The sequence below is a fragment of the Petromyzon marinus genome, chromosome 7, assembly GCF_048934315.1.
Source record: "Petromyzon marinus isolate PM22_M1 ecotype Great Lakes invasive population chromosome 7, UKy_Petmar_22M1.pri1.0, whole genome shotgun sequence".
Taxonomy (NCBI): Eukaryota; Metazoa; Chordata; class Hyperoartia; order Petromyzontiformes; family Petromyzontidae; genus Petromyzon; species Petromyzon marinus.
In genome coordinates this window covers 12,537,491-12,550,046 of record NC_133673.1, presented here as the reverse complement: position 1 = coordinate 12,550,046, position 12,556 = coordinate 12,537,491, and the positions used below count along the sequence as shown (strand labels likewise).

The window sequence follows — 12,556 nt, the reverse complement described above, 5'->3', positions numbered from 1 at the left end:
TTGGGTGCTTTTTTTTGTTAAAACAATCCGCGCCACGTGACGTCTCAAGCCACGACCACCGCCGCGTCCGTGCGAGTGAACTTCCTCGATCGACAAACTGACGGTGAAACGCTCACGAAATACAAACAAAACCCCACATGTTTGTGTGTGTGTGTTGTTATTGTTGTTGTTGCTGCAATATCCTTGTCCTTGTCATTTCTAAGCGCCGTCGTTCATCCTTCGGCGGGGAGCTGCGGTGGCCGATGGAGACCGCCGCCGCCGCTTTAACCGCAGCGGTGAGTCAATGCCGAGACACCCTCCCTCCCTCCCTCTAGCACCGCCTCGACCGGCGGGGTGAAGTATGGTCAACCCAAACCCTCGTGGGCCTTCCTCACCACACGGCGCGCGGTATAAGGCGGTGGCTGGGTGAGAGAGTGCGTGGGGGCGAGGTTTACTTCATCCAGCAGCGGATCGATCAAGTGCTGCAACCAATTCTAGATGTGAAGCTTTCGTGACTGCAAGGATCCATACTCTTTGGTTCTATTCGGTAAAGTCACGTACCAATTCTAAACAAAGCGTTGAGTGAGCGCAGCGGTGTTAAGCACACCGCCTTTAAAGACGCGCAACGTCGTCCTTAAGCCCACGCCGATTGCCTTGCACGCTGCGTTGTTGGTGGTGCACGGTGCTTTTTTTTTGTCAGGAATATTTTTTGCTGGTTTTTTTTCCCCATGGATTTTCTGTTTGCACACTTGCGTAGTCACTTGAAGATGTTTTTTTTCTTGTTCGCGGTTTTTGTTTTGTTCGTTTGTTGTGGTTGCACCCGATTCAAGAGCCGAATGGCTCACAGGGCCATACCAAAATTAAGAAATTGAAAACTGAAAACTTGGGCTTGTGGCTGGAGGCCAGCGCGCGTTCTATGAACAACGTTGTTGGCACGAACTTCTACGCGTACCCGGTCAGTAAGTGTAAAGTTGGCTTCTGTGGGGCGGGGTGGTTGGCTGCGTCTTCCTCTCCCCGGAGCGTCTTGTAACTACCTGCTGCTGGATCACCTCTCTGTTTCAAAGAACAAATTTGACCTCGGGTCTTCGCTCATTTACCAGCTTCACATTCCCTATTGCCGTACAAAAACTGGAGGAAGGGCCTTTGCTATTGATGCCCCCAGGGTCTGGAATGCTATTGCCAATAAACTGCAACTTGAATCACTACCTTTGAGATCTTCACTCAAAACTTCTCTAGAGGAGTTGTACACCCCTAGCTGCCACTGCTATTCAGTGGCCTAATATATGGCTCTAGATTTTGGTGTTATAATTTATTTATGTAGTTTATTGTTAAAAATTTGGTCACAGTCCCTATGATCACTGTTACATTGCATTTATGGCTTTTATTTTGGTGATTTCGAAAACGTGTTTTTTTGGTTTTGGCCATGTTTTTGTTTATTGTAGTACGGAGTTAGACTGATGGCCTTAATCTTAGTTGTCTTGTGGTTGTTGTTGTTATTTGACTTGCATCCCACTGGGATTTTTGCACACAGCGTTGGTGTACGGTGCTATTTCAGGAATATTTTGATACTTTTTTCCGGGACTTTCTGTTTGCACAGTCACATAATCACTTTAAGATGTTTTCTTGTTCATGTTTTTGTTTGTTGCGGTTGCACCCGATTCAAGAGCCGAATGGCTCACAGGACTATACCAAATAAATGAACTCTGAACTATGATGAACCCCGACGGGTGCTCTGTGTTCGTACGGTGTCGATGCGAGATGGTTGAGACTGTTTTAAACACGCGTGTTACGTGCCTGCGTGTGCGGTGGTTATTATTAATCGGCGATTGAATGCGTGGCAAACCGATGCCAAAGTTCGAGATGCAGCAGCAATACACAGCCGCTCCTCTTATCAATCCACTCGCTCCTCATAGTTCCATTTTTAGTTCCATTTATTTGGTATAGCCCCGTGAGCCATTCGGCTCTTGAATCGGGGTCAACCGCAACAAATAAAAAAAACAAAAACACGAACAAGAAAACATCTTAAAGTGATTATGTGACTGTGCAAACAGAAAATCCAGGGAAAAAAAACATAAAAATATTGTTGAAATAGCACCGTACACCAACGCTGTGTGCAAAAATCCCAGTGGGATGCAAGTCAAACAACAACAACAACAACCACAAGACAACTAAGATTAAGGCCATCAGTCTAACCCCGTACTACAATAAACAAAAACATGGCCAAACCAAAAAACTTTTCAAAATCACCAAAATAAAGCCTTAAATGCAATGTAACAGTGATGATAGGGACTGTGACCGAATTTTTAACAATAAACTACATAAATAACATGTAACACCAAACCCTAGAGCCACAGCTGGCTGCATGAGTCACTTCACAACAACAGGAGCTACACACATCCGTGTGTGTATCTCGAAGATGAGAGCTGTAGTTTTTTTATTTATTTTATCTGGACTTAAAATGTCTCTCTAACACAACGTGGCTTTTTGTGTCTCGACCTAGGTGGTTGCCAAGACTGAAGAATCTATGGAGCTAAAAAGTGTGAGTACAGTGTGGGATGCGTGGGATGGGTGCCACGGTGGTGAAATGTTAACTACCTCGCCGGGTGTACAGGACCGTGGGTTCGATCCCCACCCCGATGCCTATCTATTTAGAGGTTTGCGTGTTCTCCACATGGTCGCGTGGATTTTTCTCCGGGTCCTCCAGTTTTCCCCTCCACATTTAGAAACGTGCGTTTATAAATTCCCACGTGATGTTGACAAGCCACTTCGTTGAGCTATCATTTGTGGCCAGGTCGCTTCTGAAAAAGAGTTACACAGCTCCGTGGGCCTTACCTGGCAAAATAAAAAAATAGTTTCGTTTAGTTTTTAGAGTTTAGTATCATCAGCAGTTGCCACCACACGGCTGAGACGAGTCAAGTACGGCGTCAGTAATTAGGCTGTGAATTACATCTCCACCCAAGTGAATTACATCTCCACCCAAGTGAATTACATCTCCCCCCAAGTGAATTACATCTCCACCTAAGTGAATTACATCTCCACCCAAACGAATTACATCTCCATCCAAGTGAATTACATCTCCACCTAAGTGAATTACATCTCCACCCAAACGAATTACATCTCCATCCAAGTGAATTACATCTCCACCCAAGTGAATTACATCTCCACCCAAGTGAATTACATCTCCACCCAAGTGAATTACATCTCCACCCAAGTGAATTACATCTCCACCCAAGTGAATTACATCTCCCCCCAAGTGAAGTACATCTCCTCCCAAGTGAATTACATCTCCTCCCAAGTGAATTACATCTCCACCCAAGTGAATTACATCTCCACCCAAGTGAATTACATCTCCTCCCAAGTGAAGTACATCTCCTCCCAAGTGAAGTACATCTCCTCCCAAGTGAATTACATCTCCACCCAAGTGAATTACATCTCCCCCCAAGTGAAGTACATCTCCTCCCAAGTGAATTACATCTCCACCCAAGTGAAGTACATCTCCCCCCAAGTGAATTACATCTCCTCCCAAGTGAATTACATCTCCTCCCAAGTGAATTACATCTCCTCCCAAGTGAAGTACATCTCCACCCAAGTGAATTACATCTCCACCCAAGTGAAGTACATCTCCACCCAAGTGAATTACATCTCCACCCAAGTGAATTACATCTTCACCCAAGTGAATTACATCTCCTCCCAAGTGAATTACATCTCCACCCAAGTGAATTACATCTCCACCCAAGTGAATTACATCTCCCCCCAAGTGAAGTACATCTCCTCCCAAGTGAATTACATCTCCTCCCAAGTGAATTACATCTCCACCCAAGTGAATTACATCTCCACCCAAGTGAATTACATCTCCTCCCAAGTGAAGTACATCTCCTCCCAAGTGAAGTACATCTCCTCCCAAGTGAATTACATCTCCACCCAAGTGAATTACATCTCCCCCCAAGTGAAGTACATCTCCTCCCAAGTGAATTACATCTCCACCCAAGTGAAGTACATCTCCCCCCAAGTGAATTACATCTCCTCCCAAGTGAATTACATCTCCTCCCAAGTGAATTACATCTCCTCCCAAGTGAAGTACATCTCCACCCAAGTGAATTACATCTCCACCCAAGTGAAGTACATCTCCACCCAAGTGAATTACATCTCCACCCAAGTGAATTACATCTCTACGGCCGCCTGAGGCACGCGAGCTCCCAGGCCGCGCTCCGAACAGCGGCTGGCGGGGCTGTTTGTGAGGGGGCCGACGGAGCTGGGGGGGGGGGGGGGGCGACAGAGCCGGAGGGGGGCCGTCGGCGCGAGCAGAGGGAGCCGACACTGACTCACACATCATACACTGACTTTCTCACACATCATACACTGACTCACTCACACCATGCACTGACTCACTCACACATCATACACTGACTCACTCGCACATCATACACTGACTTTCTCACACATCATACACTGACTCACTCACACCATGCACTGACTCACTCACACATCATACACTGACTCACTCACACATCATACACTGACTCACTCGCACATCATACACTGACTTTCTCACACATCATACACTGACTCACTCACACATCATACACTGACTTTCTCACACATCATACACTGACTTTCTCACACATCATACACTGACTCACTCACACATCATACACTGACTTTCTCACACATCATACACTGACTTTCTCACACATCATACACTGACTCACTCACACATCATACACTGACTTTCTCACACATCATACACTGACTTTCTCACACATCATACACTGACTCACTCACACATCATACACTGACTTTCTCACACATCATACACTGACTTTCTCACACATCATACACTGACTCACTCACACATCATACACTGACTTTCTCACACATCATACACTGACTTTCTCACACATCATACACTGACTCACTCACACATCATACACTGACTTTCTCACACATCATACACTGACTCACTCACACCATGCACTGACTCACTCACACCATGCACTGACTCACTCACACCATGCACTGACTCACTCACACGTCATACACTGACTCACTCACACACCATACACTGACTCACTCACACACCATGCACTGACTCGCTCACACATCATGCACTGACTCGCTCAACATGAGCTTACACATCATACACTCGCACAACCACTGACCCATTCACTCATCATGCACAGGTTCACTAATCGTGTGCTGGCTCACTCGCACATCATACACTCACTCACACTGCCGCTGACTCGTTCACACATCATACACTGACTCACTCATCATACGCTGACTAACACATCGTGCGCTGACTCACTCGCACATCATACACTGGGAGTGTCGTGCTGCCAGCTATGGCTGCAGGTTTTGTCGTACGTGTTATGTATATCGTTTATTGTTAAATTTAAAAATCACAGTTTCTATGATTACTATCGTTACATTGTTTTTATAGCTTTATTTTGGTGATTCGAAAACATGGTTAATCTAAATTGTCTTATGGTTGTTGTTGTTGTTGGCTTGCACCACATTTATTTTTGCACACAGCGTTTTAAGAAGTTTTTTTTGTGTGGAATATTTGCCGGTTTATTCCAGGATGTTTCTGTTACGCGTTGTCGATTTAAGATGTTCTGTGTTCAAATTTTGTTTGTTGCGGTTGCACCCAACTTAAGAGCCGCATGGGGGGAGGGCCTTCATCCAGCAGTGCGTTGACAAAGGGTGGTACACAATGATTTAATTTCTTAAATAATTGACCTATTTAATTCATGAAAACTACAGTGAGTTGTCGGACTCTTTTTCAGGAGGGGCGGTCCTGCATTGTGTTTTTTTATCGTTTTGAGACGTTTTCAGCCAATGATTGATGACGTGTTTAAACACGTGGGAGGAAACCGTAGCACCCAGAGAGAACCCACGCACTCTATCCCCATACAGATGGAAACAGGTGGCGATTAGTTCACTTTGTGTACTGGATTCTGCAGGGCGAGTTCAGCATTCCGGAGGTGCAGGGCGACCTCTTCTCGTGCCCGCCCAACGAAGCGCTCGCCCACTGCATCAGCGCCGACTGCCGCATGGGTGCCGGCATCGCCAAGATCTTCAAGGCAAAGTTTAGCGGCACTCAGGAGCTGCTGACCCAGGGTTGGTGGTGCCCTTTCTCATGCTCCGTCTCGCCAAACGTTGCCGTTCTGTTTTGCGATCGTTTTTTTTAAGCCGAACGGTTTAATTCGCCGTTTTCTGTCGGCGTGAATTCGCCGTGTTTTTGTGGCTTGCTGCCCGACGTTTTATTTATTTTACTTCATTACATTCCTCCAGCCAAGAAGGTTGGAGAAGTGGCAGTGTTGGAGCGGAATGGGAGATTCATTTACTACTTGGTAAGTGCCAAAAATGTATAAATGTATATCGCACTCATCGTAAACAATGGCTTATAACACAAATATACATAGTAGTGTTTTGAGTCTAGGTACTCTTCTGTCTGAATTTAAGAGGTCATAATGTACTCGGAATGCTGGCATGGTGTGAAGGTCCACACGCTGGACTTTCAATCCACGAATAAGCGCAATTAGTCCATCGGCAGGTCGCATGCCGTGGGGTCAAGTGTGGGTACTTTCACCTCTTCCAGGACACGTGGCAAGCGTGGAAGAGCGGGCCAGAATTCCCTCGAGGGTGGCTCTCTAGAGCTCCCGCTATTAGAAGCCCTTCCGCCAGCAGTTGTGTGAGCAAGGCAATTACAGGGCTGCACCTTGACCTAATAGCTTATGCATAGTGTACAACCTATCGTTAATTAGCCACGAGTGTTGGCACAGTTGTGTTCCCGCACTGCGATATGTTCCGAGTCGCCATCCGTGGCTCGCATCAGTGGCGCGTGATATCTTAACCAGTCCTCGGCTCTCTCCGCCTTCACCATTCTGTACTCACCACCGTGGTGAGGTATGGCCAAATAACCCCCAATGACCAATAAGTCATGGGCAGGCCTTATTCCAGAAATTTCCGTGCGCTGTTCACCGGCATGATGCGGCATGTCATTATCTCATCATCATGATCCTTGGTCAATCCACTGAAAGCCTCCCCAGGTCGTTACCATCTCCAGCGTTCTTGCGATGCTACGATCCAGCACAACACCTACTACACACATGAGCTCACGTCATTTGCTCCGTCTCTCAAAGGTGACCAAAATGAAAGCCTTCAACAAGCCGACGTACCCGGATCTGGAGAGCAGCCTGCGCGCCATGAGGCACCATTGCACATCTCACGGCGTCACGGCTGTCTCCTTGCCCAGGTGAGTTGTCGCCCACAGCGAGTGCCAGATATAGCCTGAGAATACATGATGAACTTCTTTCGCACCGTGCGTAGCCAACCCGTGCCAATCGGAGGTGCGGGAGAGTATAGCCGCTGCAGTACCCAAGGCCTTCCCCGAAACACGCCGATCTCAAAGATTACACCATCAATCCCGCATCCCCCCCCCCCCCCACACAAACTCGCCTTAAATCAACAAAACCTTTTGGAATGTCGCTACTGCTCTCCATCGAACCCCATAGAGCATTGAACAACAGTGGTAAAATACCTGGGAATCTGGCGTACTACCGAATGGAGTGATTGTTTTGAAGGGCTTGTTAACATCCACCAGGGGGACTCCCTCCCACGCGATACCCATGGTCCATTGTGAACCGCGTCCACACAGCTCGCGGAATATGTGGGCACCTACTACGTAACCTGGGAGATAAAAGAATCTCCAACGTGCGACTACGGAGCAATACAAAGGAATTCCACGTGTGGCGAAGTCGGGACCCGCTGAAATTGTTTCGTGTGCTGACCTCGGCCACTCTCCTGCCTTGTCCGTGTGCAGGATTGGCTGTGGCTTGGACAAGCTGCAGTGGGACAGGGTGAAGTGGATAATGGAAAAAGTGTTCAGGGACAGTGGCATCAAGCTCACAGTCTACTACCTCTGACTGGGGCAACGAGCAGGCAGAATCAAGCGAACTCTTGTGTGTGTGTGTGTCTGTGTGTGTCTGTGTGTGAGCATGGCGAGGGGAGCAGTGGCCGTTAGTGGCTTGCACGCTGTGCTGCTACGGATCCTCACCCTGCCTAACATCACTGGGGATTCTCTAAAACGGGTCCTGGATCTCCTCGAAGTCGACTCAGCCTTAAATGAGTAGTGCAGTATATGGACGTCAGCACACTGGGGAGACAAAAGTGGCTGGGCATGGTGCTACCCAACAGCACTTGCCCCAACCAGTTCCGTTGAACACTACACGGGGGATCTTTGTCTTTGTGTGGTGGCATGGTGGTTAGCGCACTGCACTATGAACCGAGTGACCTGCGTTCGATTCCCAGGAACGGCTGCCACCAGTGACGAGTTTCATATAATGTCCACCCCTATACTTGGTCTGCACCAGGTAGCCTCACTCTTAAATGAGTACCTGGCGCAGTGTGTGATTGTCAACAATCGGGAGAAAAAAGCAGTCAGGCACGCTGCCAGTCACAGCCCACCCCCTCTTGTTCTCGACTGGCCTTAATAAGTACTCACTACAGGTGTATAATGCTAAACGGGGGATATATGTTGCTGCATGTGATGGACACGGAGAACACTCTCATACAACAAACAGGCCGTGTTTTGAATTATGTTGCAAGTTTCAGCAATGGGAGATGCAAAAAAACCCGGTCATATATTATTATATGAAGTAAAAGTTATATTATTTATAGTTAACCAAATCGTGCTTTTCTCGCTGTAGCCTTCCATGAAGCCCGGTTCACCACAGTGAGCTATTTGCTGCTTGAGCTTGGTGCCTCAGGGCCATCTGGAGGAGTCTGCAGAAGTCGACACATTTAACGAGCCATGCATTGGCCAACGAGTCACATTTGACACAAACGCTGGGTTTCGATTACTTGTGGGGTTGGCCCGTTTCGTGCACATCCACCACCAACCAGTCACAAAGTTCGGGCTGATGTATATCAAACTGTATTTGCATATTAACCCAGTTCAGCCGTAAATTTTGTTTCGCAACAATGACTAATAATAATTATTACTATTATTTGGGAGTGATGAAAGCAGCTCATGTAAGGTGCTAGTTAGATTCTGACGTCGCAGCACAGTGAAAGATGATAGCTTTGGGTGGCTTTCATCGAGCAGTGGAGTGATCGTGGCTGACGATGTTACGCACGGTGGTCACCCCATCTAGGCTATGCAGACTCGACCCCTGCGAGGCTTGAGATCTGACGGGGTTGGGAACCTTATGGGTGACTTGGCCACAGACAGCGCTGAGTTGAACTAAACAAAAGACTAAACACATTTTTATATTACCGGGTAAGTCCCACCGAGCTATGTGGCTCTTTTTCAGAAGCGACCTTCGCCACAAATTATAAGCTCGACAAAGTGGCTTATCACTTGGTAATGTACAGCAGCCAAATACTCCAAACGCGTGTTTCTAAATGTGGAGGGAAAAACCGGAGGAGCCGGAGAAAAATCCACGCGACCACGGGGTAAAAACATGCAAACTCCAAATATACAGCAGACGTCGGGGTCAGGATCAAACCCACGACTTCCTGCATACCAGGCGAGGGAGATAACATCTCGCCACCGTAGCATCGAGTTACTGACACGGTATCCTTGGACTGAAAGGAGAAGTACCCCTCGTGAAACCGGAGGCAGTTCAGACTGGCCAGGGCGGGTCAACCATACGATGCGGTACGGCAACACGAAAGATCGTCCCTCGCTCAGGCCCAACGTGATTTAAAGAGTTATTTTTTATTTACCGTTATTATTTATTACGCTTGCTTTGCCAGGAGAGGCCGTTTTGAGTCTAGAATGTAAGCATATGTTGGATTTCGTTTCACAAATTTGTAAATCAACCTTGATTTGAAGCTTTCGTGACTGGAGGAATCCATCCTCTTTGGTTCTTTTGGTAAAGTCACGTAGGTAGAATATTTTATTTTATACCTACGTGACTTTACCGAAAGAACCAAAGAATATACATTTGGATTTGTTGAGAGTTGGTAAAATCATGTTACTATTTTCTGTTGTTTATCCTTGCCTTAACCCAAAGGTACTGTTCAATCCCAAACACATGTACACGTAGGTTTGTGTACACTATTCAGCACTCAATTTTAACTCTTATGATACTCGTGATAGTTTGTTCTTTGCGATTTAATCTTGATTTACTCAAATTATGTGCAATATTTAGGCTCCTGGAAAGAATGAAATGTTATACTTAAGAACATTCGACTTACGAACTTTCAGAGATACGAACAAACCTGTCCGTATGTCCAGTTGCCTGTTCGGACAGAGTCGTAAGTTCAACAGCCGTACAATAGATGGCAGTGGTGTCATCTGTACCTTCAGAACATGAAGAACCAGTGGCATCTACATGTACAGGAGATTATTCATTTCCCCGTGTTTAGTAGACATGCCGTACAACATGTTTGGAATCGGCAGGAGTTAAGTTTGACTTTACGAACAAATCAACTTGCGAACAGACCTCAGGAACCTAACTCGTTCGTAAGTAGAGGAGTCCCTGTATGTGGAAGAGAGTCTTTACTCTCCCAAGTCTATGTGGCGTTAAACAACCTTCGTGGGCCTTGCATGGCGTTGCAAGAGGGTTCTGTGTGGTACTTCCGGCGATGTGAAATGGTATTGGTGTGCCAAGGAATGTTACCGAGATGTGTAATAAAAACAACGGTGCATTCATCATGCAATGTGTATGTTGATGCTGTCGTGTTTGTTTTAGTTTATCGATGCTCCCAACAACGTGACTTGTCTTACATTTTCAGCGAAAGGTGTGCGAGTGAAGTGGGAGGTTTCTGTGGGACAATGTGGTGTGCCCCTCTGTGATCTTACATTGTCGTTCTCCATGTACGTGAGTTGCATGGGGTCAGAGTGGTGCGCTCACAGACGAATATAGCACGCGCTTTAGGTTTTTTTTTTAAACAAGGTAAATAATCAGTAGATGTTAAGTGTAGAGTGTGAATACGTTCGTTGATAGAGGGGGGGGGGGGGGACAGACATCTGCTGTGTAACTGACATATATAGCCCGTGTCGATTATCGTAGCCTGTATACCAGTAAACAGATAAACGTTGAATTTTTATTTAAAGCTTTCGTGACTGGAGGGATTAATGTTGGTTCTTTCGGTAAAGTTAAAATTAGAAATGTTCTTGCTGTGGTTTTCACACCTGATGCTGATTGCTTGTGTTGCAGTCGAAACGTCGTGAGGATTTTATTGTTTTATATTTTTATTATTTTATTGTTTCCCTTCTACGCGGTGACTTTACCGAAAGAACCAAGAATAGGTAATCGTTGGGCTAACTTTGGCACAAGGGTCCCAGTTTAACACGTCGTAACGCTTTCGAGACCAATATCCGTCATAAAGGTTTTTTTTTGTGTGGGGGGTGGGGGGTGGTGGTGAGATCGCGTAAATATATAAATGTGTTGTTAAACCCGCCACCACCCGACACAGCCTATTAGTAAGGTTTGCCACGTAAACAAAACGTGCCAATTCGTTACTAGCACAGCAACACCGGCGTGCTGGGAGAGTAAACTCACAACATTTACAATGCGAAACGACGTTTCGCTGCTTCCACGTGTCAGGGCAGTGTAGGGACAGAGAAAGATGCGTCCTGAACTCGTGAACAAGAGGCTGCGGTGGAGGAACGCAGTCGGGGAATAGCAAAGGCATTGGGGGCCGTCCATAAATGACGTCACGCACCTAGGGGGGGGGGGGGGTTAGAAACGTGACGTCACATCAAAATGCGCAACTTTAAATATAGACAACGCGTTCTACTTAATCATTAAATAGACTTTTAATAAATGTTTTCTCCTACAATAGCAGAGTGCAGCGCCACATTAAATACGCACTACAATGACAATAGTTTAAAGCGATTTGAAGCATGTTTTATTTTTTGTGGGGGGGGGGGGGCAGAGCTTTGTGACGTCATATTTGAGGGGGGGGGTCTGACTTTTTGTGACGAAGGCGGGGGGGGGGGTCAAAAATCGTCCAAAATCGCGTGACGTCATTTATGGACGGCCCCTTGGCTGACGACTGAATATGGGAGATTTTGTGGCCGAGGGATTTGTGGAAAGCAGTTTCTCGAGGAGTTTTGCTGCAAGTGGTTTGCGCTACGAACCTGGAGACCCGAGTTCGCTTCCCGCTCACGGCCAGCTCCAGTGACGAACATCTGGGGCTCCGCTAGGTCGACTCGGCCTCAAATGAGCGCCTGGTGTGGTGTGTAAGCATCGCCACCGGGGAGACAAAGGCGGCCGGGCGTGCTTGTTGGCCACCCCCATCCCCTCGTGTGGCACAGTGCCGGTAGTCTTCAGTCTATGAAGGCTACACGGAGGGATCTTTGTTTAAGCATAGGCGAAGTTTGACTTTTATATTTGTGGGGCGGAGGGATTCGCTTTATCCCCCGCATCAGGAATCGCGGGTGCATTGAATTATTTTATTTTTAATCTTAATTGAGAATAAATTAATACAGGTGCACAGATTTTTTTTGGGGGGGGCCTTGCCCCCCGCCAAATTCTGCCAATGCCCTTGGCCAAAGATCGCTTCGTGAGGGGGACCCCCTTTCACACGATGACAAATAATAAGAGTAATAGGTTTTACC

The 12,556-nt window shown here is 46.8% G+C and overlaps 1 protein-coding gene across 1 annotated transcript; it reads left to right on the top strand.

Annotated features, from left to right (window-relative positions):
- OARD1 (O-acyl-ADP-ribose deacylase 1) lies at positions 1 to 10,650 on the top strand. The gene is made up of 7 exons (XM_032949176.2): positions 1 to 103; positions 204 to 275; positions 2,480 to 2,518; positions 5,943 to 6,099; positions 6,274 to 6,332; positions 7,125 to 7,237; positions 7,805 to 10,650. The coding sequence occupies exons 2-7, from the start codon at positions 243 to 245 to the stop codon at positions 7,905 to 7,907; spliced, it is 504 nt and encodes a 167-aa protein (XP_032805067.1). The 5' UTR covers positions 1 to 103; positions 204 to 242; the 3' UTR covers positions 7,908 to 10,650.
- Positions 10,651 to 12,556: the final 1,906 nt, after the last annotated feature.